This window comes from Clytia hemisphaerica, unplaced genomic scaffold (assembly GCF_902728285.1).
Source record: "Clytia hemisphaerica strain Z4C2 unplaced genomic scaffold, Clytia hemisphaerica genome assembly, whole genome shotgun sequence".
NCBI lineage: Eukaryota > Metazoa > Cnidaria > Hydrozoa > Leptothecata > Clytiidae > Clytia > Clytia hemisphaerica.
This window is the reverse complement of record NW_027104433.1, coordinates 749972-775320: the sequence shown is the minus strand read 5'-3', so window position 1 is coordinate 775320 and position 25349 is coordinate 749972. Positions and strand designations below refer to the sequence as shown.

The following is a 25349-nucleotide window of genomic DNA, read 5'->3' as shown; positions in this document are numbered from 1 at the left end:
GAAAAGATTCGAGACAAGACAATTGTAATCAAGATCCGGTTCTCAGAGGCCCTCGTGTGCCTTGAACTTGTATACATTATTATTATTATTATTTCACTCATTTCTTTTCGTTATTATTATTATTATTATTATTATTATTATTATTATTATTATTATTATTATTATTATTATTATTATTAAAGAACTCTGTTTTCAAGATTACATAACAGTAACAGTCAATACTGTGCTAATCATCGTAGATATGAAGCTGTGTCGAAAAATAAATTAGCATCGTAAGAAAGTAACAAACGTACTGTTTACTGTATTTCTCTGAAGATTTCTCGGAAGCTTCTCGAATGTCTTGAAGTTCTCGCTGTAGTTTCTTGATCTCATCCCGATGCTCTTTCTCTAACGACTTCTTTTCACGCATCAATTTCTAGAAATGGAAGGTGATTGGTTCTGGTAAAGAACAATACAAACAATGAAAATGTTTTAAGTTATCAAACCCTTAGGTCTGGCCCATTGAACGCGACACCAAACTGCCTTGTTTTTTTTTACCATTTCTAATTAAAAAAGTAAGTAAGTAAAAAAAAACAAGATTTTCTTAGTTTGGAAATGCGAACGCATAAAGAACATTTGAGAAATTAAGTTACAGAGAAATGGCATTAAATGGGTTAGAGGGGAGATCATCTTAATTGTTTTCAGTGGTGCTCTATGAGTTTAAGGTAACAGTGTAAAGATTTAGCAGGTTCAGCACTCAAAGTCAAAGCCTTGGTATTTTTCAACAAACCTCGATGCCTTTGCGGCATTCCATGGTCTCCTGGTGGGTTTGTTTCTTAAGCTTTTGTAACTCATCACTATTCAATTTCTGACTTTGAAAGATTTTCTCTTTCTCTTCACGTTCATTCTTCAGTTGAGTAACTAGCTTAGCGTTCAACTCCTTAAAATCTTGAATATCTTTCTCAGCCTTTTCATATTGTTTTCGCTCGTCCGCGTAAGTATCAACTTGCACACCAGTATAAACCACACATTTCTGTCCAGTTGTGACGTCATTATCATCGGACACCTCACCATTTATCTCCTCAATATTTTGTCGGACAGACTTCTTCTCATTGGACTCATTCTTAGTTTTTTTATTCTTAATCAAAGACTCGTCAGTGAATAGCGAATCTTGACATTTAGGAGTTTGTGTTGTTAACAGTTTCTCTTTACGTTTTCGATAGTCTTTAAACTCCTTCTCCATGCATGTTAAATATACAATGTTTCTTTGGTTGGTATCAAAAGAAAAGACCTTGCATTTGGTGAGAAGGGCACGTAATCCTCCAACAACGTTAATGAACGATTTCAAATCTCCACTAAAGTTATTTTGATAGCCTATCAACTGTTTGTTATTATCCAAATGAATAAAAGGTTCTTCACGATCTGTCAATAAGCCCTCGATGTAGCTGAAAAATGAAGAAGAAGTTACTTTGTGAGAAAACCACCCATGGTAAATATTAGATAAGTGATTCTGCTATAAAAAATCACCGACCAGGAAGAAACTCTTCTTGATTTGACGACAAATAAACTTCAGTGACGAAAAAATAAGATCAGCTTAAATTAACTAATTCTGATAAAAACGTGTTAAAAAGAAAACGTACTTATAAATTTCGAATGTTTTGATTTTAGGGTTTTCGATAACCGAACCATAGCTCTCGAAATCGAAATCAGGAATAATGTTGGCTGTATATTTCTCAAAACGTTCGTTTCTTCTAGAAAGGTCTGGAGATTCTTCTTTGCTTTTCTTCTTTTTCTTTTTCTTCTTCTGAAAGATTGGAAAGTGAAAACGAGATTATAATGAGATTATTTCTAGGATGAGCAGTTGTTTTTATTTTAGGTATGAATAAAATGGTATTCTCGACAATTTTTATTACACAACTAAGAGAACTATAGAAACAGCTAGAAGCTAGAAGCTAGGAATTTCGAATATAAAATTAAAAGACCTTTAAAAAGATGATAAAAATCATCCAAATTATCATATGTAACTTACCGCCGACGGGCCAGTATTTTCTTTATTTTCCTCTGTAAAAAGAAATGATAAATTTGAGTTAATAAAATCAATCTTATGAGAAACGAAGAATAATTGAAGACCTTTGCTCAACAAACAGAGATTTGAAAACAACTCACCATTCTTTGTATTTTCATCATTATTGTTGTTGGTTGTGTTGGTGTTGGAATTCCCACCTCCTTTCTTCTTCTTCTTTTTTGTTTTCGGGCTGTCCGTATCTCCAATGTACTGAAGCAAAAAGAGAAAAATGTAGGAAATCGAATATAAGTACAAAATATAACCTATCCCTTCCACAGCGTGGGAGAACATGATGACCCTAATTAATGTGTCAATCAATAAATATAACTGAAAAGAGAATGTTGAATGGACTTTGTGAGGAGAGCTGATATTTTTGTATTAACTTTGAGCCGGTCGCCCAGTTTGCGAGCGGCCCTCTTTTACAAACATTAGCCTTATGGTTCAACATACACAAAAACACTTTTCACTTTAGTGGTAAAACATACTTCAATGATAGGTGACTTGTCAACCCTTGTATATCTTTCGATGGCCATGACATTCCCACCACATTGGTTCTTCAAACACATTTTCTAAAAAAGAAATGGGGAAATTAATCATGGGTCAGTTTTGAAAATTACATGGTGTAATGAAGATCTCTGTAGTCAAGAATTGTTTCAATTCCTTTTGAATTTCTCACATAGATAATGCATTATGGGCGATCTCCAAAATGTCTACCTATCAATAGTAAGCAAGTCTACGACCGCAGTCGGAGGCGACCCAAAGGCTCCTCTTTCGATAGCTATCTACCCGTAGGTAGGGGAGGGCGCCACTCTTTCTCCCTGGATTGCTCCACTTACCCTTGATCCTTCTCTTAATTGCTGAGCATCAAGCAGAAAGGCATCAAGTACCATTTTGGGAATCTTTGATATGACCCGGCTGGGGGTTGAACCCACAAACTTGCGAACCGTAGTCGGATGCTCTAACTACGGTCGCCTATAAATGGATACATCAAGAAATGCAAAGAAAATTACCTTTGGACCGTCATCAAACTTGCTGACCTTGTTCCAACACTGAGTATGATATTCCAGAAAATGTTTTTTGTCACATTGAGCACGTACAAAACCTTTGTGTTCTATGAGAAGAAAAGGACGAATCAATAAAACACCCTTTTTTGGACTGTTATGCATTTTTACACTGATTAGAATAAATGATAAATACTTGACACGTTTTTTTTCTTTCTAATAGATCATGAACAGATTATGATGGATGGTGCGAACACCAAAAAGCTTCGAGAAAAAATTGTTTCATTAATTTTTAAATTACATGGCAGACTTCTTTTTCGAAGGACATCATTATCATAATCCAAATCAAGTACAAAAAAAATTCTAACAATTTACACATACCCAGTTCAGCAAAATATATTTTATCTTTTTCGAAGAGGCAACCACCATAAAAGCACACAGCATCAGGCTGCGGAGGGTTGTCTGCAAACGCTACCAAGTCCTTTAACGCAACCTAGAAGAGAGAGATGATTTACTAGACAGGAGAACCGAACACCAGCAATAAATAATAGATTGAGAAATCCTATCAAACATGCTCTGTTGTAGAATGTTCCCTGTAACGGACTAAAGGAAGACACTTCGGCGGAAAATTGATTATACGGATGACTGGAACATTTTATACAGTCAGATTTGAATTTACCATTTATGAGGCTTCCTTTGGCCAAATTTGGCAGGTTGAACACACTAAATTTTCTTCATGTTAAAATTATATACTTTAGAGAAAAAGAAAAGAAAATGTATTGATGATGTTATTGTATTTGTATCTAACCTTTAATTTTCCTGGAAGACTTTCCTCGATTTGTACGGTTAAACCTGGCCAGCAGACTTTCGCCAAATGTCCATTCCGTCCATTCATTTCAGTTGCTCTGTCACAGAAACTTCGAATCAGATGGAAACTAAAATTAAGAGAGGTGGTTTTTAGAAAATGAGTTTTGGAAAAATAACTTGCCGAAGTAGGATTAAATGAATGCAGACCCTAAATACAAATACACGAAAAACAGTTGCCTTGGTCAAAAAATAGTATTTACTTCATTTGCTTCAAGTGAGCTTTAGCAATGCCATAGAAAGGTAAAGGGAACATGACTTCTTTATATTTGACAGTGATTTCAGTGAACATTTCCACAGATCTCTTCACATTGATCAAGGTTTCACATTCCAAGTAGGAGTACGCATGCGCGTATAATAACACAACCATCTCCTTGGCTGTTAAGAACTGAAAAAAAAACATGAAAAGCTATTATGAAATGAAAATTTGAAGTTTAAGAGTTTAATAATAGCTTTAGAACCTACTTCTTATACGTATTAGACTTCTCAATTTGTAGATTGAAATGAAATGACATAAAATTCAAGTCTTTATTTCATTAAAGTTATCACTTGGTGTCTAGTGGTATTTATTTAAGTACCGTGACATCTGCTTTAGTAACAACATCAAGAGCATTTTTATATTCCTTAATTGGATCTATTGATTGAAAGTGTCCTTGTCTTGTGATGGCAGATGAACCTTTCGCAGCTGCTTTCAAACATTCCCGCTTCAAATTTTCCTGAAAAGTGAAAAAAAGAAGAGTCAGTTATCAATAACATTTCCAAATTAACTTTCTCCTATACAATAAATTAATATGAATCTTGATCAAGGCTCATTTTGAGTTCCTTTGAAGAAAACTATCCAACCTTTTTCCGAAGAAGATTTAGCTTTTCTTTTTCCTCTGCTTCTTCCGCTGTTTTCTTGGCAAGGATTTCTGCTCCTCCTTTTCCCATGAAAGAACCAACCATGTAGGGTGGAACTCGCTGACAAGAAGGAAAAAAAGAAAGTTATTTCCACAGCTTTGAACCACAACATGATGCCTAAAACTTTCTATTCCCTGCTAATAAATTTGTTGACGATAATTTCCAAACCAATGATTTTGGGAAAATTTTTAAAATTCCCTCTTTTACCTTTTATCTAATTCTTCTGTATTAGCTTCCATTTTAGAATTTTTCTACCTTGGAATTTTGCTCATTTTGGTCCCTGGCAATCAAAAACAGCAAGGTCAATTTTGTCAAATACATGTCACAATCAAAATGTGAAAGTTAAGTTACCTTGGGTTTATTTTCATTTGCTTTGTTGGAAACTCTATAGGAAAAAAAGATGAGGATTAAAGTATAATTACTAAGCTTTTTCATTAATATTTGCGAAAAAAGGTCTTACTTTTCTCTCACCCATCAAGCTTAAAAGCATCCCAAGTATTCATTGCTTACAGAACTTTTCAAGGAAAAGTGTTTTTTTTTTGCAAGAATTTGCTCAAAATTGAATAACCTTTATGAGTTTGTCTAAAATTTGCATAAACCAAAACAATTTTCACAAACATTTCTTCTCCTTTTTCTTTCTTAGGCAGCAGGGAGCCAGTATTTTTTAAGGTCAGCCAGGTTATGAATAAATTCTCTTACTTTTTGGTTCCAAATCCATCAAATTCATCTAAAAAAAAATTAAAAATTTTACTTGCTTGATAATTAAGCTCAAGATTGTAGAAAAAACCTTCAAAATGAGACAAATAAATAATTGATTACACGATTAACATTTAATTTCATTACCATTAGAGTCACTGTCTTCTGAATCAGACACCAATTCAGGAATATCCTAAAATTAATGAAAAACAGACGGATGTAAAATTGATCTTCTAAGAAACAGTACAAGGTAGCTCAATATTCAAAAACTTTTTTTAAATTTTAAAATTAGGTCATCCTATCCTTTACAAACATATTACTTCACAATATACCTTAAAGTGGATTAATTTTCGCGTTTTTCGCGAATTTTGGCCATTTTCATGAAATTTAATCCATGTGAAAATTAATCCACTTATGGCAAATTAAAAAGCTCATCACCTCTCCACTATCGTTCATATCAGAAAGATAGTCATCATCATCGTCAAAATTATCCTCACTGAAAGAACTATCTCCAATATCACTCTCATAGTCTCCATTTGCTGTTGATTTGCCTTTCCTCTTGTCTGTATCCACTAAAAACAAAAAGAAAGTCACAGATTGATTACCTCATGCCCTAACTTTTGGGTGTATTTTCTATGGTTAACATTAGGGGGAAATAATTGGGCGAAAAAAGCCAATTTAGATTCATCTTAATCTTCACTGGGAGGTTTGAAAACATTAAAACAGTATTGACAGAAACGCAAAATGCAAGATAACACCTAAAATTAGTGGTGAGTTCCTGAAAGTTTTAATGAGCAAGAAATTAAGAGTTCTTATTATCAATCAACAGGAGAAAAGAAATCCTTCACAGAAATGGAAGTAATAATCAACTTACTCTTGTCCTTGATTTCTTTCATATACGATACAAGAAAGTCACTAGATTCACATATATCTTTTGCTTTTTCCAAGACGCACAGAGCAGCATCACGATAGCCAAGCTCAACTAAGGCCTCTGCAAATCTTTTCTGACCCTATAAAAAATTCATTGTGAAAAAATTCAAATGAAGATTTAAAACAAATATTGAGGCTGACCAATAGAAGTATATTCTCAACAGGCTTTGGATAGGCTAGATGTAAAATAACTTTTAAGATGAACTTTGCACAGTATTCCATTGCAAAAAAACAAAAATAACAACATCAAAGTTTACCTTTATCCATTTGGGGTTTAGCGTTGTACATCGCCTACCATCAGCAAGTGCAGACCAATATTGTCCAATCTTCAGAAAACACAGTGCACGATTTCCATAAACAATGTATAAATAAGGTCTGTTGATTGAAAACAAATAAGAAATGTACAAAAAATAATAATTAAATGCTCAAAATGTGAGACAACAAATCCAATTGGAATGAATTTTTGACCATTATCATTAATTGTAAAAACATATATCAACCAAAATGAATCAAGATTATATCAAAGGGGTTTGCAAATGGCTATATCTGTGAGAGTTTGCGAATATCTTCAAATAATTTAAGTAACACTTGAGCCATGCAATATTTGAACCCAAATCTCTGTTAGCATTTGTAGATTTGAGGAGTTCAATTTCAAAAAATTGTTATTGGAGAAAGAAATATTTTGAAAATCTTACTTGTTACAAAGGATATTTGTGTATGCGTTGATTGCTCGCTCAAATTGTTCATTCTTGAAGAACTCATTTCCTTTTGCTTTATTCTTTTCTGCTTCCTTTTGAAAAAGATAAGTTAAATATTATGAACACAACTCAGTAACTTCTTTGACGCAGTTGGCTGAATATCAGACTTGATGCTTAATAAGCTTCAATATGGACCTACCACATCAAGTTCACAGTTTGCTTGAAAGTCTTTTAGAAGGTTGTTTCCATTGAATATTGCTCGAACGTAGTGTGATACTGAAATGAGAGATGAAAGGTGTTTCTATTTTAACTAGCCGTAATTCAAGATTATTAATCAAAACATCACTCACTAACTCATAAAACAATCTAGATGCTTTAATAAAATTTTTTTATCCCATGTAAAAGATGTTCAGTGTCATAGTGATTGGGCCATTCCATTTTATATCCATACAGGGGGGGGGGGTGGACGAACATTTCCAGAGGGTAATTTGAGAAAAATTTCCAGGGGGTGTTTTTCCATTTTTCCAAGGGGGTAAAAAGTTATTCTAAAATTTCCAGGACTGATTTTGGTTCATCCACCCTCACTTTAAGGTACGAAAAGAACTTTCCCAAGGGTAATTTAGGAAATTTTGTCATTTTCCAGGGGTATCCACACATTTTCAATAATTCTTTTTTGAATTGAAAAGGTTCGTCCACCCTCCTGTATGGTTTTTTAATGAAACAGCCCATGTAGAACCTAAGGTTAAGTTGGTACATACTTTGCCAAGCAACCAAAACGATTGCAGCATCATATTTGTCTTGAGTTTTGTCTTGTCCTATAAACGTTTCCATAATACCTGATCTACAAAAAAAGGGATTAATAATTTGAGTAAAATTTCTAGTAGATTTCTAAGATTTCTAAGAAAACCGAATAAAGTAAAACAGAACTGCTAAAACAGTAAACTTTGCCTTGCTCATTTGTAAGCATTCTATAAAATTCAAAAAGGTTCCATGCTGATCCAGAATGGCCTTTTCAAATTTCAAACAGTAAAAGTTTATAACAGTGTTTTATCCCGAGATTCTTTCTTGGACATTTTAAAGGTCAACTGTAAAGATGGAATAATGTTTACATCCTTCAAAAAAGAAAAGTAATTTCAAGCACACTTATCACTTTGAAGTTCATTTGCAAAAGATTCAAATCAATTTGTTCATGTTTTGAATCAAATTATCAGTTTTTTTCATTTTTGTACCTGCTGTTTTCTCAGACATTGCTAAAATGCATCCTTGTGCAAAAACAGCAAACATTTTCGAAAAATCGGCCCCAAGAACTTTAGTACATGCTATTTCAAAAAAAAGTGTACAAGTTTGAATTAAGATTGTGACAAAACTAAAAAATATTATAAATCTTAACTTTTTACCATCAGAAAGAGGAAAGACTAGCTTAAATTTTTAGTTATCATTCTTTAAATTTGATTCACGTGTTCAATAGTCAGTCTAGTCGAATGCCAAAAACAGAACACTTTTCATGTTTTTCTGATTCATAAAATTAAAAGTTCCATTTTCGGAGCCTTTTTTGGCGTTAGATAATTTTTCCCAAAAATGAGGTTTGTACACTTTTTTTGAAACACCCCATATCTGCCAAAAATTTCAGAGTAGATTTAAGGGTAGGGTGCTGACACTATGGAAGGGAATACTATTCAATTTGAAAGAAGTAGCATTGCCAACCGAAAGACTGTAAAAGTACTTACTTTATATTTTTAAACCAACTTTGGTCTTTCAATTTTGAAATGACAATAAGCACTGATTTTTCCCGTTCTAATGCATGCATGTTACGTATAACTCCATCAAAAGTGTTGTGCTTTATTGACTTGTTGTTGAATTCTAGTTTCTAAAAAGTAAATTAATATGTCATGGTAAAAGTTAAGAAAAAAGTTGTTCCAAGTTGTTACACATTTAAGAGCCAAAATTTCAAAGAACCAGGCAGTTTTGGACAAACTTGTTAGCATGAGATTTTGTTTGCCTTCATTTTTGGATATTTGGTAGACAATTGTGAAGAACCTTGTATTCCACAATTTTGGGTCCCAAAAATCAATGATGGCAATGACCTTTTTAATCTGTTGCTATTTTAGTTACATTAAGGCCGACCCTAAAAATTCGAATGTTTCCCTTTCATTGGCTGGGTGAAAAAAAATTTTGACGTCACCGCACTGCACTTTCAAAAACTTTTTAAAAAAACATTTTAACCATTTTGCAATTTTGCTTACAATTTTCTGTTTCAACATTTTCTACACTAAAACAATCTAAAACAATTTTTCTGCAGTTCTAGATTTATATAAATGTGCACTGCTTCAATTCTGATTTTACCGATTTTGTTTTTTGAATTTAAATGTGAAATCTTTCTCTGGCCAGTTTTTTAGGGTCTGCCTTTGCAATCAGAAATAATTAGTATTGGTTCCCACTTTCACAAGAATTGATCTTTAATTTAACAAAAACAAACATTTAAAATATTCATCACATAACAAAAGACATACTATTTGATCTTGGAAGTTGATCATAACCATTTCCATTAGATCTGTGTTTTTTATTTCATCAATAGACAGTTCATTCATCAGTTCCCTTTAAGAAAACAAAGAAGGAGAAAATGCAATACAATAATTTATTAATTCAAAAATAAACGAAAAGGCAATGCAAAGCAAAGTTTTTCTATACCTATTGGTCAGACATAACACATTTTAAAAGGTTTATTAGGGTACTGTAAACATTGTGTTACTAGACTACGTCATATCTTCCTTCGTTTCGAGCGTAAAACTCCTACTCTTCGGGATATGAGCACTGCTCTTGTTTTGAATATTGAAATTCTCCAGATAAATCGCATGCGCACTGAGGTTTTAATGAAACAAGAGAGAGTTTCAAAACCTAAGCAAATCAGCTGTGTTTTAAACATTCTTTTTTTTATTTGAAATCTCTATTGATAAACATCTTTTGTGAAAGTTGTCTATTATGTTTAAACCTATTAATAAGCAATTCCCGATGGGGGTTACTAGTGGCTGCCTATAGCAGTGCCTATAGACCAAGAGTAAGGCCTAAAAGCCTGGAGCTGTCTATTGTGTAGACTATGTGTTACTAGCACTTTAAAAAGTCAAAGCTTTCTTACGTTAACCGATTTCCAGATAACAAACTAGCAGATTTGGCCCACTCAATCCACTGAAAGAAGAAAGACAAGAGTTTTAAAAATCCAAAAAAACAAGCTCTACCAGGAGTTAAAAAGATTGCTAGCAACTTAAAATTGAAATGTTTTAGTTAGATAAACCTGCAAAATCAACACAAGAGAAAAATATCTTAAACATACAACATCACTTTGATAAAGTTTTCTGTAAAGGAAGGGTGATAAGAGTTGAATTTTCATGGCTTCATTGTGTGCTGTTTGGTCTGAAAGTTTCAATTTCCACCAGCTCTTTGCAATCCTTGACACTAAAACAGAAATAAATATCATAATACTGAGGAAATAATACTGAGGAAGAATTCAGTAAATGACCCTCTTTTTTGAAATAAGTATACAATATTCGACTCTCTCAAATAACTTTATCTTTAATTCAAACTTGATTTGTTTAATACAGCAATTCAGTCACTGACAATTTTTTGACTTGAAAATATAACAATCTCTCTTAAATAAAGAGGCAGGATCAGCATTGTAAGTATGGATCTTGATGATCACCCCTTTTAAAGTATTTTGATTGAACTTGCAAGTTGTCTGTTAAAAAAGACATACCACAATGATCAAGACATCAAAAGAAATTAGACAGAAGTTGACCAAGCAATTCTTACACTCATCTTGATGAGATTGCTGTGATTGATTTGAAGTTCTCCCTCTCTTTGTTGTTGGCGCCATGTTACTACCGCTGTTATTAGACCTACAACTGATCAAATATTTCAAAACCTATTGGAAAGTTAATTTACTGTGAGGAAAATTTTCATGATAAAAAAATCTTCATCTTTACCACAAGTTAGTCTGTGAGGAATTCATGATGTGAGCAAAATATTGAAACTAGTTCTTTCTTTGAAGATAATGTTTTAACGCAAGGGTTATATACTCAGGAAAAAATACTACAATGAAATTGTGATGAATGATAAAACACTGACACAAAATAATATAAAGAAAATCAAAACTAAAAGCTACTTACCATTTATAAATTTTGTGAACTTTTTATGCCCCTTACAATTCAATCAACTGTCAGCGTTTTCAAAACTTTTTAAATAGTTTTTCTAAAAAGAGGAGAGAGTAGCAGGGTTCGAATTATAGCTTCGCACTTCGCAAAATGCGAAGTGAATTTTAGATTTAGCGACCCACAAAGATTTCCTAATTCGAAAATGCGAAGTTAAAAAATTATAAGAAAACACCTATTTTGCTACTTCTTTCATTCGTTTATCTATTGCTTTATCTACTTGCCACTTCGCTACTTTATTCATTCGTTTATCTATTGCTTTATCAACTCGCTACTTCGCTACTTTATTCGAATTCGTTTATCTATTACTTCATCTACTTGCCACTTCGCAACTTTATTCATTCGTTTATCTATTGCTTTGTCTACTTGCCGCTTCGCTACTTAATTCATTCGTTTATCTATTGCTTTATCAACTCGCTACTTCGCTACTTTCTTCATTCGTCTATCTATTACTTTATCTACTTGCCACTTCGCTACTTCATTCATTCGTTTATCTATTGCTTTATCAACTCGCTACTTCGCAACTTTCTTCATTCGTCTATCTATTTCTTCATCTACTTGCCACTTCGCTACTTTATTCACTCGTTTATCTATTACTTTTTCAACTTGGTTCCTTTATTCGCTTGTTTATCTATCGCTTTATCATCTCGCTACTTCGCTACTTTATTCATTCGTTATTCTATTGCTTTATATACTCGCTACTTCGGTAATTTATTCACTCGTCTATCTATTGCTTTGTATACTCGCTACCACAACTTTCTTCATTCGTTTATCTATTGCTTTATCTACTCTGATCTACTCGTTACTTCAAAACTTCAATATACTTTAGGAAAAATTGCGAATCTCCTAAAATTTATAATTCGAACCCTGAGTAGGTTAATCTAGTCTAATGACATGATGTGTTACATTATAAGTTTGGCAAACATCAAATTATGTGCCTATCAAAACATTGAAATATAATATTGGCAGGTTTACAAGCAGTGTTATATCCATTGAAAAAACAAATGTTCCTTTTTTATAGTTTATAAAGTGAGCAGTTTTTAAAACACACACTGTCACAGCAATAAGGTTATCTGTTCACAAATAAAAAGCTTTCTAAAAAGCAATTATAGAGACAAAATTATGCTTCCATTATGAAAGGGTATATAAAAGTAATTAAGCTTGTAAAAGAATTTTTTTTCTCTATAGAAAACAACCCTCTTCAATAATAGCTGGAAATCTGACATGAGAGCTCAACATCAAAACTTATAATTCAGAGATATACATATACCACTAAAATTTTCACTAATCAGATGAGTATATCTGTTGCTGAATAGACTTACATAAAAGTATAATACCTAACAGGAAGACTGTTTTTCTAAATTTTGGTCAGAATTTCAAGAATTTAGGACCCTTTAATTTTCAATTTGTGCAAGTTTGGAGCCCTTATGGGACTTTTGTACCCTTTAAAGAACTTTTGATGGTTCCAACTTATGGCTTGCACACCCGATTTTCTTAAATGTATCCTCCAGGTTGAATGAAAGATATGAAATAATAATCCAAAGGAAATGTCAAACAATCAATCACAATCACAAATATAAATTAATGAATAAGATTTTATCAAGCATACAAATTTTAATAAGAGTCAAAGGATCTTTAGGGTGCACCAAAAAAAATTGATAGAACCTTTTTTGCACTGAAAGAAATTTCAAATGCAGGAAAAATGAAAGTTAAAAATAACTAACTATATTTTCATACCTGGTTAAGTTTATTGAGTGAGTTATTGAAACGAAAGTTACATCCCAAAACATGAATTTATGTCAAGATGGAAAACCCCTTTGTGCTTTAATATTGGAATCAAATATACCCCTCCATATATTGTTCAAAGGGTAAGTTTTTAGTTTAGTTTGCTCCCCCATGAGCTTAGGAGGGGCTAATTTTTTTTTCTTATTTGAATAATTTTCAATTTTCAATAATTTTGAAAGATCAATTGAGGGATCAAATTGAGGGGTCAAATTGTAGGATCAAATTGAGGGATCAAATTGACTAATCGCACGATGGGTTATTTTTTCTTATTTGGCACGCCCTCAAAGAGAGCAATTAATCGTTAATTGCATCCTATAGAGAGCAATTAATCGTTAATCACACTCTCCAATGCCGCGCCAATGTTTACAAAATTGATTTTAATATTATTTCTTACATTTTTTTTGCATCGAACGTTTTAATTGCATTCGAAATTTATTTTGTGAGAAAGAAAATCAATAAACAACAATAAAAGAAAGACATAAAGAGAAGAGAAAAATATAAAACTCTCAGTGTAATTTCTGTAATTTACTTTCCTAACTGGGAAAAAGTAGTGACAGCCATTGTGCGATTAGCTCGTAATCACATAATAACTCGTACAATTCGAAAATTGCACTCGTGATTTTTTTGTTTCTAATTTTCCTCGTCCTTTCGGACTTGGAAAATTAATAACAAAAAAATCACTTGTGCAATTATATTCGAATTGCACTCGTTATCATGTGATTACATATACTTATCGCACTTTGCGATTTGCAATGCTTTTAATTCTGCAGAATCAAGATGCAACATTTTGTAGATTTGGCAGATCATTAACTCATTTTCTTTATCAACTTTTAAAAAACTTCTTTTTTGTACAACTCTTAGCCTAATCTTCTTTAAAAAATGATTCGTTGAAACAAGTAATTTGGATTTTCAAACAAATACAACTGTTACTTAAAACTTACAAATTATTCTTTACAGTAGAGTAGAAAATGCATTGCATATTGATAAAAATACAGGGTGAAAGCTAACAATTTTGCACCTGCTCACTTCATTTGCCAAATAATGCAATGCTCTTTCAAATTGTTAATTAGATCACTTCAATTTTATCAAATTTCTAATCTAACATCTTATACTCGACAATTTGCATTTTATCTTTGTGAGTTTCTATCCCATTCCTTGGATTGTGCAACACTTTGGTTTTGCTACTTTTTTAAGCTTTTTTGATTTTTTGTTTTGTGGAGGCTATATTCTAAAATTCAGCTGGGGGCAGTTTTTTTACCTTAGACTTTGTGAAAGTTTGTGTGAAATCGTTTTCGAAGATTTCACATGTTAGGAAAAATTCGGTAGGTTTTTCCTACTTTTAGTTTTGCGGGCAATATTTATATAATTATCAGATGAAAACTTATCACAGACGGAAACAACAGCCTTCATGTTTTACGGTATTTTGTTGAATTTGGAGACGGAAAAGCCTCTTTTTGTACCTCGCTGAGACGGAAATCCGTCTGAGACGGAAAAACTTTGAACACTTAATTATATCGTTGATTTCGCTCTTCGGACTATTGAAAACTTAGACCGACGTCCACTTAAAGTCTTTATGTGGCGCTTTGTTTCGAAGATCTGAGCTCTTTTTGTATGGGTTGATTAGAAGTGATTCCAAAGCTGGTTATTGATTGATTTTCTCCTACTTTTGGCATGGTATATAACTGATATTGGACAGTCTAAAGCTAATCACCACACTTGGACTTAGAAAAAGTTCTTGAAATCCACTGTAAATCAGCTTTCTAATGTACTTGAATAAAAATTAATCGGCTTTCAAAACCTGCTCCCCACCAGAGATCCCCACCAGAGATCAATTTTTGCTTAGTAGCCTATCTTTGAGACGCTATTTATCTGCAAAACTACTTGAGATATCAAAGTGAAATTTTCAGAGTTCTTATTTTCTTGTGTGATAGATCATTTGGTCAAAATTTCATCAAAATCTAAGAGGGTGAGGTATCACACTTTCTTTATTCTGAAGATTTTTTTAAAAAATGGCTTTTAAAAATTGCCATTTCTGGGGTGAGAAACAATACTTTTCAATGATTTTCTTCGAACGTTCTATCGTGATCGCTTCTGAAATAAAAACACACAATTCATGGGCAAAGACCACTATCGTTTTCACAGACCAATCAGATTGCGCGACATGAGTTATTTGAAGAAACCCAGGGCAAACACATACAAAATCACAAAATGGCAGGAAAATTAGGGGGGTTAATCTTATGGCTGACACTTCTTTATGTGCTTTGGTTTTAGCTCAATGTTTTTGGTTTTTCTTAAAGATATAAATGAGAGAGGAAAGTCTACTGAAGTCAGGTGATCAAGGGAACAGTTTTATGTGAAGTTATGAACAGAGAAATGCACTGTTTTTGGTCAGAATTATGGTTTTCCCTCAATATTTTATTTCTGTCTGATGAGCCGGGTTTCTACCGTCTCAGGCGACTGGGACCACCGAAGTAATCAATTGGTTATAGAAGTTATTGAAAGTAATCAATAACAATCTCAAATCGTCGCATTAAAATAAAAAAGCTTTTGTTGTTTTGAGAAAACCGACTTTAAATTATTTTTCCTTATTAAATCCTGAAAAACCATTAACATTTGAAATATTTCTGTGTTAGAAAAGTCATTAGTCCAAAATTGTTTCCACTCTGGACTTCAGGCTTTTTTGCCCTAAAATGATGTGAATTAAGGCTTTTTTACCCTGAAAATAAAGTGAAAAGTAAAATTCTTATTTTTCTAAAAGTTTAAAATTAGACCACTTTTGGTTGGTTTTTGTTGGATTTGAGCCAGAAAATCGATGAAAAATAGGGTGTAAAGCATCAGTATGGTCATAACTTAATTTTCCAAAAAATGGCTTTTTTATTTTGATGCGACGAAATGGTTATAGAGTTTTTGAAGGGTTGTTAAGAAAGGGATCGAATAGCTTTATGCGAAGCAAATTTATAAGCAAAGCAGTTTTGCTATATTGTGTGAACATACCTTTAACTTCATTTACACAGTGGTTCTGCGGTTTTGAATGTTTGATTTGCTATTATATAGATTTTTTAGAGCAAGAGTCAAGTATCGAAAGGTCAATTAATGAGAAGTTTTCGCTGTGTTGTGCTAGAAGGAGAGCTTTTTTTCTCCAGAAAGTAACTGTCCAATAGCAACTCCAATCAACAAAGAACTTGCAGGCAGTAAACACTGAACAAAATTATGTGTGTCAAAATCTAACTCTGAAACCAAAACTGGTAAAGAAACACGGAAACAAAACCATCTTTCTAAATTTTTGTTTCTGATTTGTTTTGTTTTGATTTCTGATAAGCATGGAAAAACAGACGATTCAAATAAAAATGTTGGAACGTTCGACTGGCATTCCATTTTATTAAGGCACCATTTACATTAGAATAACTAAAAGAAAAGAGCGTTGCGCTGACGAGTCGGGTGTGTTGTCGCTGTGGGTTGTGTGGTGTTTTGGGTGTTAAAGGCTTACAATCCTGTCTCTTTATGGGTTCCTCTTATTTTACTAGCAACTTCTGAATGAAGGTAGTCTAGATTGCTTTGCAACCCCTATACAATACCGCTAGATAAAGTTTTTTGACTCAAGTATTCAGGATCAGGGAGGACATGAGCCAAAAAATCAATTGGGCTTAGGCAGGGGCTTGTTTGTGTCGCCGGGTCCCCTAATTCTTTACAATTCCCACTCACAGCGCTTGGTTGGCAAACGATGATATCATACTCCAAGATGCATGCATTGTCTCTTATTTTCCCTTATTTTCTATTTTCCTATCTTCTATCCGAATTAATTTTCTGACTTTTGAAAGTATTTTTCTGAAATTTGCCTGTACTATTGCAAAATAGGTCTCCTACCTCGGCTCAAACCACCAAATTCAAGCAACCTTGGTTTACAAACCCAATGCCTAATTGATTGTGCCAACGAGACATCATAGACGGTATCAAATAATTTATACCAGGAACGTCATTGAAGGCAACGTCCCAAATTTTGATTATGACGGAAGTAAAGGAGGCATTTCCTGCCATATAACATCAGAGATTGGGGAGAATTTGCAATCTAAAAGCTGTCAATATCAAACACAAAAATATCTGGAGGGGAAGTCTTTCCCAAGAAGGCCCTCGATTATTCAACACCCTTCCCAGACCAATAAGAGATTTGACAAACTGCCCCAAAGAAGTATTCAAAAAACACTTAGACACCTTCCTCACAACTGTTCCGGATGAACCTCTGCTTGCCCACTATTTTAACCTTAGGCAAGCTGACTCCAACAGCCTCAAGGAAATGTTGAAGCATCGGACTCAACGAGTTGGATGAGCTGTTCAAGCAGAAGCTAAAAAGAGGTACAAAGAGGTAAGAGATATGGCAGAATGCTGTCATTCACAAATACTTAATAGCATTTAATTTATAGACCTTAAAATTAACAAAGCATCCAACCCTGCTCCACTACAACAAAGATCCCTACAGGATCCTGAGTTAAGTCTCAGGGTACGAATGCCCCTGAGAAGGCCTTTGGCCTTATATTGTGACTCTCGCACTCCAACCCTAACCCTAACTGGCAATAACTGAACCCCCCTCTAGCAGGTCTGCAGATTGAAAAATTTTACTTGCATCCTGGACTGGAGTATGATAAGGACCTTCCCGGCACTCTGGAAACGTCTGGAGCAAAAAGTGCCGTTTTTTCGTGCTCTTTAACACCGGAAGATTCTGGAACACTTCCAGTGTTCTGGAGCACAATTTTCGGTGTGATTGGTCCGCTCCAGAACGTTCCAGGGCACTTCCGGTGTTCCGGAGCAAGGTATCCGCGATATAATTCGATATATATATGTTAATCATGTGAAAATTAACTGCCCACGCGCGCATTTTAAAATCAGCCGACTCATGGTAGTTTCGATATTTCGACCAGCAGTGATCAGTCGGGTGTTTAAGATAAAAACTGCAATTATTGCTCTTTTCGGCAATTATTGCCGAAAACGGCAATTTTTTCAACGATGAAAGGTTGAATCAGCAGAAAAATAAAAAAGTAAATAAATGAAAATTGCCGTTTTCGGCAATTATTGCCGTTTTTGGAAATAAAAGTTGATTTTATTATTGAACACGTGGTATTTGACACCCTCGCGATAAGTAGGTCGGCAAGGACTTGGTGTAACATTACATATTGCAGACATTTAATTGTATTCTTCTTATACTATACGCTTATTATAATATACCATAATATATAATACTTTTATACTACCTATATCAGTTGCTGCACACTATCCTCTCTATCCTCACTGTCCTCTCCATCCTCACTGTCCTCTCTATCCTCACTGTACTTGCTGTCCTCTCTATCCTCTCCATCCTCACTGTCCTCTCTATCCTCACTGTCCTCACTGTCCTCTCTATCCTCACTATCCTCACTGTCCTCTCTGTCCTCGCTGTCCTCTCTATCCTCTCCATCCTCACTGTCCTCTCCATCCTCTCTATCCTCTCCATCCTCACTGTCCTCTCTATCCTCACTGTCCTCTCTGTCCTCTCCATCCTCACTGTCCTCTCTATCCTCACTGTCCTCTCTATCCTCACTGTCCTCTCCATCCTCACTGTCCTTTCTATCCTCACTGTACTCACTGTCCTCTCTATCCTCACTGTCCTCACTATCCTCTCTATCCTCTCCATCCTCACTGTCCTCTCTATCCTCACTGTCCTCATTATACTCTCTATCCTCTCCATCCTCACTGTCCTCTCTATCCTCACTGTACTCGCTGTCCTCTCTATCCTATCCATCCTCACTGTCCTCTCTATCCTCACTGTCCTCTCTGTCCTCTCCATCCTCACTGTCCTCTCCATCCTCACTGTACTTGCTGTCCTCTCTATCCTCTCCATCCTCACTGTCCTCTCCATCCTCACTGTCCTCTCCATCCTCACTGTCCTCACTGTCCTCTCTATCCTCACTGTCCTCTCTATCCTCACTGTCCTCATTATCCTCTCTATCCTCTCCATCCTCACTGTCCTCTCTATCCTCACTGTCCTCTCTATCCTCTCTGTCCTCTCCATCCTCACTGTCCTCTCCATCCTCACTGTCCTCTCCATCCTCACTGTACTTGCTGTCCTCTCTATCCTCTCCATCCTCACTGTCCTCTCCATCCTCACTGTCCTCTCCATCCTCACTGTCCTCACTGTCCTCTCTATCCTCACTGTCCTCTCTATCCTCACTGTTCTCATTATCTTCTCTATCCTCTCCATCCTCACTGTCCTCTCTATCCTCACTGTCCTCTCTATCCTCTCTGTCCTCTCCATCCTCACTGTCCTCTCCATCCTCACTGTCCTCTCTATCCTCACTGTACTCGCTGTCCTCTCTATCCTCTCCATCCTCACTGTCCTCTCCATCCTCACTGTCCTCTCCATCCTCACTGTCCTCACTGTCCTCTCTATCCTCACTGTCCTCTCTATCCTCACTGTCCTCATTATCCTCTCTATCCTCTCCATCCTCACTGTCCTCTCTATCCTCACTGTCCTCTCTGTCCTCTCCATCCTCACTGTCCTCTCCATCCTCACTGTCCTCTCCATCCTCACTGTCCTCACTGTCCTCTCTATCCTCACTGTCCTCATTATCCTCTCTATCCTCTCCATCCTCACTGTCCTCTCTATCCTCACTGTCCTCTCTGTCCTCTCCATCCTCACAGTCCTCTCCATCCTCACTGTCCTCTCTATCCTCACTGTCCTTTTTGTTTCCGTTTTATCACAAAAATTAACAAGTTTTAGCCTCTCGTTTTCTCAAAATTTCCCGAAAGGGAATTTTCCTATACATTAAAAAATACTCAATTTAGCAATCCGATTAATCCGATTACAGGTTGCTGTATTAATCCGATTACAGATCGTCGTGTTCTCGCTCTCAACAAAAAGAGATTTTACTGGGCCTGATTTCAATAGCCGAAAAAAAATAAGGGTGGACAATTTTATTTACCTTAGCGAGGATGGCAAGGATAATAAAAAGGATAGTAAGAAGATTGAGGATTGTTAGGGAAGTGAAGATATCGAAGATATATTGAGAAAAATAATGAGAGTGAGGATCAAGGCTGGTGAGGATAATGAGAACAGTGAAGACAGTTGACAGTAAGGATAGTGAGGAGAGTGAGGATGGAGAGGACAGTGAGGATGGAGAGGACAGTGAGGATAGAGAGGATAGAGAGGACAGCGAGTACAGTGAGGATAGAGAGGACAGTGAGGATGAAGAGGACAGTGAGGATAGAGAGGACAGTGAGGATGGAGAGGACAGTGAGGACAGTGAGGATAGAGAGGACAGTGAGGATAGAGAGGACAGTGAGGATGGAGAGGACAGTGAGGATAGTGAGGACAGTGAGGATGGAGAGGACAGAGAGGACAGTGAGGATAGAGAGGACAGTGAGGATGGAGAGGATAGAGAGGATAACGAGGACAGTGAGGATAGAGAGGACAGCGAGGACAGTGAGGATAGAGAGGACAGTGAGGATGGAGAGGATAGAGAGGACAGCCAGTACAGTGAGGATAGAGAGGACAGTGAGGATGGAGAGGACAGTGAGGATGGAGAGGACAGTGAGGATAGAGAGGACAGTGAGGATGGAGAGGACTGAGAGGACAGTGAGGATAGAGAGGCCAGAGAGGATGGAGAGGACAGAGAGGACAGTGAGGATAGAGAGGACAGTGAGGATGGAGAGGATAGAGAGGACAGTGAGGATGGAGAGGATAGTGAGGATAGAGAAGACAGTGAGGATAGTGAGTATAGTGAGGATAGTGAGTATAGTGAGTATAGTGAGGATGGTGAGGACAATGAGGATAGTGAGGACAGTGAGGAGTGTGAGTATAGAGAGTATAGAGAGTATAGTGAGGATTTTGAGGATAGTGAGGATGGTGAGGATAGTGAGGATGGTGAGGAGTGTGAGTATAGTGAGGATAGTGAGGATGGTGAGTATAGTGAGGATAGTGAGGATAGTGAGTATAGTGAGGACAGTGAGGAGTGTGAGTATAGTGAGGATGGTGAGTATGGTGAGTATAGTGAGTATAGTGAGGATGGTGAGGACAATGAGGATAGTGGATGCGATATTACACATTACATATATTATGCTACATATAGCAGGCGGATATAACAGGCGGAATATAATATAACAATAAATGTCTGCAATATGAAACTTCTTACACCAAGTCTCTCCCAGTAGGTCCACTGTGCCTCGTTTAGTTTTGTTTTCAACTGGTTTTTGTTGGAAATGCAGATAGCAAAATCGAGTCATATGTAAACAAATTTACAACGGGGGTTTTGTTATCTCTTTCTGGCTGTGTTTCGGCATCGATGCAGGATCTTTTAACATATTATTTTAGAACTTTTCATGTTATTGGGCTAATGACCAGTGTAAGATGTCACGAGTGACGTCATGTTTATGGAGTCATCATATATTACCATTGTATTACAAAGATATATATAATACATATATTACAATTCATCACATGAAGCTTGACTGCTTTACTACCTTTACTACACCATATTACCATTATATTACAAGGGACTGTAATAGTTATATTATAATTGAACATATGAAACTTTGACCGGGTCAAAACCTATAATACAACATATTATAGATTTAACTGAAACATAAGCTATACAGACTACACAGGCTATACAGGCCACATATAAAAGGTTATACAAACTAGACAAAATATTGAATTGTTACGGTACATACCATGGAATTTACACTATTATATCTGCCATAGTCCCGCCCGGCAATGCTTATAGTCTCTAACGCTATGATTCATTGTACATACTAGTGTTATTGTTACTGCTATGTATTAAGTCTTACGAACAATACGTTATATGATATCGTTATATTTTTCCGTTCTGTATACACCATATACTTTTTGACGTAGTCTTGATGTATTTATTCGGCGGTAAAGTGTTATTGTTTGAATCGTTATACATTGGATTGTTAGCTCATCAGATCTTCAGAACATTGGATCAGCAGATCGTTGGATCAGTGGATCGTTGGATCGTTGGATCAGTGGATCGTTGGATCAGTGGATCAGTGGATCAGTGGATCGTTGGGTCAGTGGATCGTTGGATCGTTGGATCAGTGGATCGTTGGATCAGTGGATCAGTGGATCAGTGGATCGTTGGATCAGTGGATCAGTGGATCGTTGGATCAGTGGATCGTTGGATCAGTGGATCGTTGGATCAGTGGATCGTTGGATCAGTGGATCGTTGGATCAGTGGATCGTTGGATCAGTGGATTAGTGGATCGTTGGATCAGTGGATCGTTGGATCAGTGGATCATTGGATCAGTGGATCGTTGGATCAGTGGATCGTTGGATCGTTGGATCAGTGGATCAGTGGATCAGTGGATCGTTGGATCAGTGGATCGTTGGATCAGTGGATCAGTGGATCGTTGGATCAGTGGATCGTTGGATCAGTGGATCGTTGGATCAGTGGATCGTTGGATCAGTGGATCGTTGGATCAGTGGATCGTTGGATTGTTAGATCAGTGGATCGTTGGATCAGTGGATCGTTGGATCAGTGGATCGTTGGATCAGTGGATCGTTGGATTAGTGGATCGTTGGATCAGTGGATCGTTGGATCAGTGGATCGTTGGATCAGTGGATCGTTGGATCAGTGGATCGTTTGATCGGTGGATCGTTGGATCAGTGGATTGTGGATCGTTAGATCGTTAGATCGTTGAATCGTTAGATCGTTGGATCGTTAGATCGTTGGATCAGTGGATCAGCACGATCAGTGGATCGCCGGTGAATCGTTGGATTTTGCCAACATTGACCTTTGAGAAACGCCAATTTTTAGACGATCCCATCGTGTAGATAAAGGACACTGTTATTGTTAATACAATAATGACCGGTTAGTGAGGGCTATAATAATGCCGGAGGTCAAGTAGACCTCGTTTTATTTTGAAAACGGGAATATCGCTCGGACTGTAGGAAAACTCACCATCCGAGTTAAGAGTTTGTCCCAAACTCTACAGCCGCTATTTTTCCGTATACCGCCGATTACGGCTATCCATATAAACAGACAATAGCATCGTCTATCTTAAACTATTAATAAGTCCTGGACTTACCGACTAAGTCGTCGTATTTCACTTCACGTGCCCACGCTCACTTCGTGCGCAGAATACACAACGACTGGAAGCCTCTTCCTTTTAACCCTATGAAAGTCAAGCTTTTTTGAGTGTAGTATTGTCAGTGGTGGCAATTAACCACGCTCAATAACTTTTTATCTATGTCTTACTCTCGGGTACCTAATAAGCGTCCTCCTGCTAATTAATTTTTCGAAAATTTTCCACCAGGGACATGCTTATTCAAACCCCCCTGGTTATTAAATATTGAGAAAAATTCCTCTTTTTTGCCCAAAGTCTTAGCCCCCTTTTCAACAGTCTTCCACCCATCACAGAAGAGTATTTAGCTCTCGTACAAATTTTAATGCAAGTGAAGGTAAGAAAAGGGTCTTCTTTCTCAGGATATACTTTTTTTCTTAGAAATAAGTATTCTTTGTAAAGGAGTACAACTTTCCTAAAAGGGGAACCAATTTCCTAGGAAAAAAGTACCGGGGAGTATATAGTTCCTGGAAAATATGTACTCCGGGAGCTCTTATTTTCTGCTACACCGGCCCACTTAATCTACCTTAAAGGTACTAATTTTCGCGCATACCTTATCGGGGGAAAATATTCGTTGCTTGCTCAAGATTTCGTTACCTTAAGGGAAGAAATTTTCGCGGGAAGAAAATTTCGCGGTTTTCGCGGATTTTGCCTGAAACTGCGAAATTTTACAAAATCGTCAATCCGCGAAAATAAATTCCCGCGAAATTTAATTTATTTCACGCATTCCCCCAAATTCGTACTATTTCAAGCCTAAAACAGGTTTTTTTGCTTATTTCATAACGATTTTGGCCAAAAATATCCTGCAACCGCGAAATTAAATTCCTGCGAATTTTTCAATAATCGCTGAACCGCGAAATTAAATTCCCGCGAAAAAAATGATTTGACCAACCGCGAAATCAAATTCCCGCGAAAATTTCTTCCCTTAAGGTACTTTTCCCAGACGAAGTTATCCCCGATAAGGTAAGCGAATTTTATTTAATTTTTGAGTATTAATTTTCGCGTATGAGGCATTTAGTTTCCAAAAAAGAACCCTTTCACGACCAATTTTTCACGGTTTTGGGTTATTTTTAATTTTCTGGATGGATTCTACAAAAATTCAGTATTCATTTTCGCGCACCAAACACTGCGCATAATTTCGGTATTAAATTTCGCGCAATTTCGGGCCCCTGCGCGAAAATTAGTACGAGCGAAAATTAGTACCTTTAAGTTACTCCCCGGGACTATTATCTTGGCCGACAGACGATAAAATTGACCTGGCTATGCGGGGCGGTTTTTTTACAAAAAACTGCCAAAATATGCGAAAAAGTGACCCTGGTCCTACCTTTAAGGTACTCCCCGGGATTATTGTCTTGGCCGACAGACGATAAAATTGACCCGGCTGTGCGGGGCGCGTTTTTTTACAAAAAACTACCAAAATATGCGAAAAAAGTGACCCTGGTCCCCAAGATTGGTTAATGAGCGTGAAAAACAAAAAAGTCGACAAATCGCGCAAACTGTGAAAGTTTCTTCCCCTAAAATACAATTATTTTTGACCATTTTTTTAACAGTGCTGGAAAGATGGTATGTAAAGCTTGTGGACACGTCTTTATGCTGTATCAAAAAGCTATACAGCGTTGGAAACATAATTGTTTGCAGAATAATTCAATTGACCAAGTTTTTTATGAGAATTTAAAAATGAAGAAGAAGAAAAAGGAGATTTTTTTCGGCTGGGCCAACTTCGCTGATTCCAAATGTATGCTCAGATCTTTCTTGGATCAAAAGTTATAACATAATTTGACATCAAAAATGTTTTAAAATGGTATGACGTAAAAAATACAGGAAATGATACAACTATGAAATTATTATAATTTAGTACTATGAAAATTGCAAAAAAGTATAAGAGATTTTCGTCACTAAAAGTGTGGAAAAATGATAAACTCAAATGTCCGAAATTTTCATCAAGTTGTTTTGATTATTTCGCAAAAATTAACTAAGGAGACATTATTTTTAGATTTCCTCGATCATTCTTTGCTTATTTGAACATAAAAACAGTATTTTTGAAACAAATCAATTGCTGATTCGTGAAATTAAATTCCATCAAAAAAAACAAAAATTTCTGACATTAATTAAACTACTG

General features: G+C 35.9%; 1 protein-coding gene across 3 annotated transcripts in view; it reads right to left on the bottom strand.

Annotated features, from left to right (window-relative positions):
• LOC136820721 (uncharacterized) overlaps positions 1-11389 on the bottom strand; it is a 31158-nt gene extending 19769 nt beyond the window's left edge. For 2 of the 3 annotated variants that reach the window (XM_067076941.1, XM_067076943.1), the window contains exons 1-27: positions 11294-11389; positions 10938-11049; positions 10462-10583; positions 10267-10316; positions 9644-9728; positions 8861-9000; positions 7892-7974; positions 7333-7409; positions 7131-7225; positions 6693-6810; positions 6380-6515; positions 5944-6077; positions 5653-5698; positions 5509-5536; positions 5161-5194; positions 4753-4869; positions 4488-4625; positions 4113-4297; positions 3854-3980; positions 3427-3538; positions 3055-3155; positions 2530-2613; positions 2146-2254; positions 2009-2040; positions 1620-1783; positions 770-1424; positions 294-415 (exon numbers count right to left, since the gene is read on the bottom strand). In XM_067076941.1, coding sequence (XP_066933042.1) covers positions 294-415; positions 770-1424; positions 1620-1783; positions 2009-2040; positions 2146-2254; positions 2530-2613; positions 3055-3155; positions 3427-3538; positions 3854-3980; positions 4113-4297; positions 4488-4625; positions 4753-4869; positions 5161-5194; positions 5509-5536; positions 5653-5698; positions 5944-6077; positions 6380-6515; positions 6693-6810; positions 7131-7225; positions 7333-7409; positions 7892-7974; positions 8861-9000; positions 9644-9728; positions 10267-10316; positions 10462-10583; positions 10938-11049; positions 11294-11296 — 3209 coding nt within the window. In that variant the 5' untranslated portion in view covers positions 11297-11389. The remainder of the gene's footprint in view (positions 1-293; positions 416-769; positions 1425-1619; positions 1784-2008; positions 2041-2145; positions 2255-2529; positions 2614-3054; positions 3156-3426; positions 3539-3853; positions 3981-4112; positions 4298-4487; positions 4626-4752; positions 4870-5160; positions 5195-5508; positions 5537-5652; positions 5699-5943; positions 6078-6379; positions 6516-6692; positions 6811-7130; positions 7226-7332; positions 7410-7891; positions 7975-8860; positions 9001-9643; positions 9729-10266; positions 10317-10461; positions 10584-10937; positions 11050-11293) is intronic. The other variant, XM_067076942.1, reaches the window with a different exon arrangement.
• Between the last annotated feature and the right edge of the window lie 13960 nt (positions 11390-25349).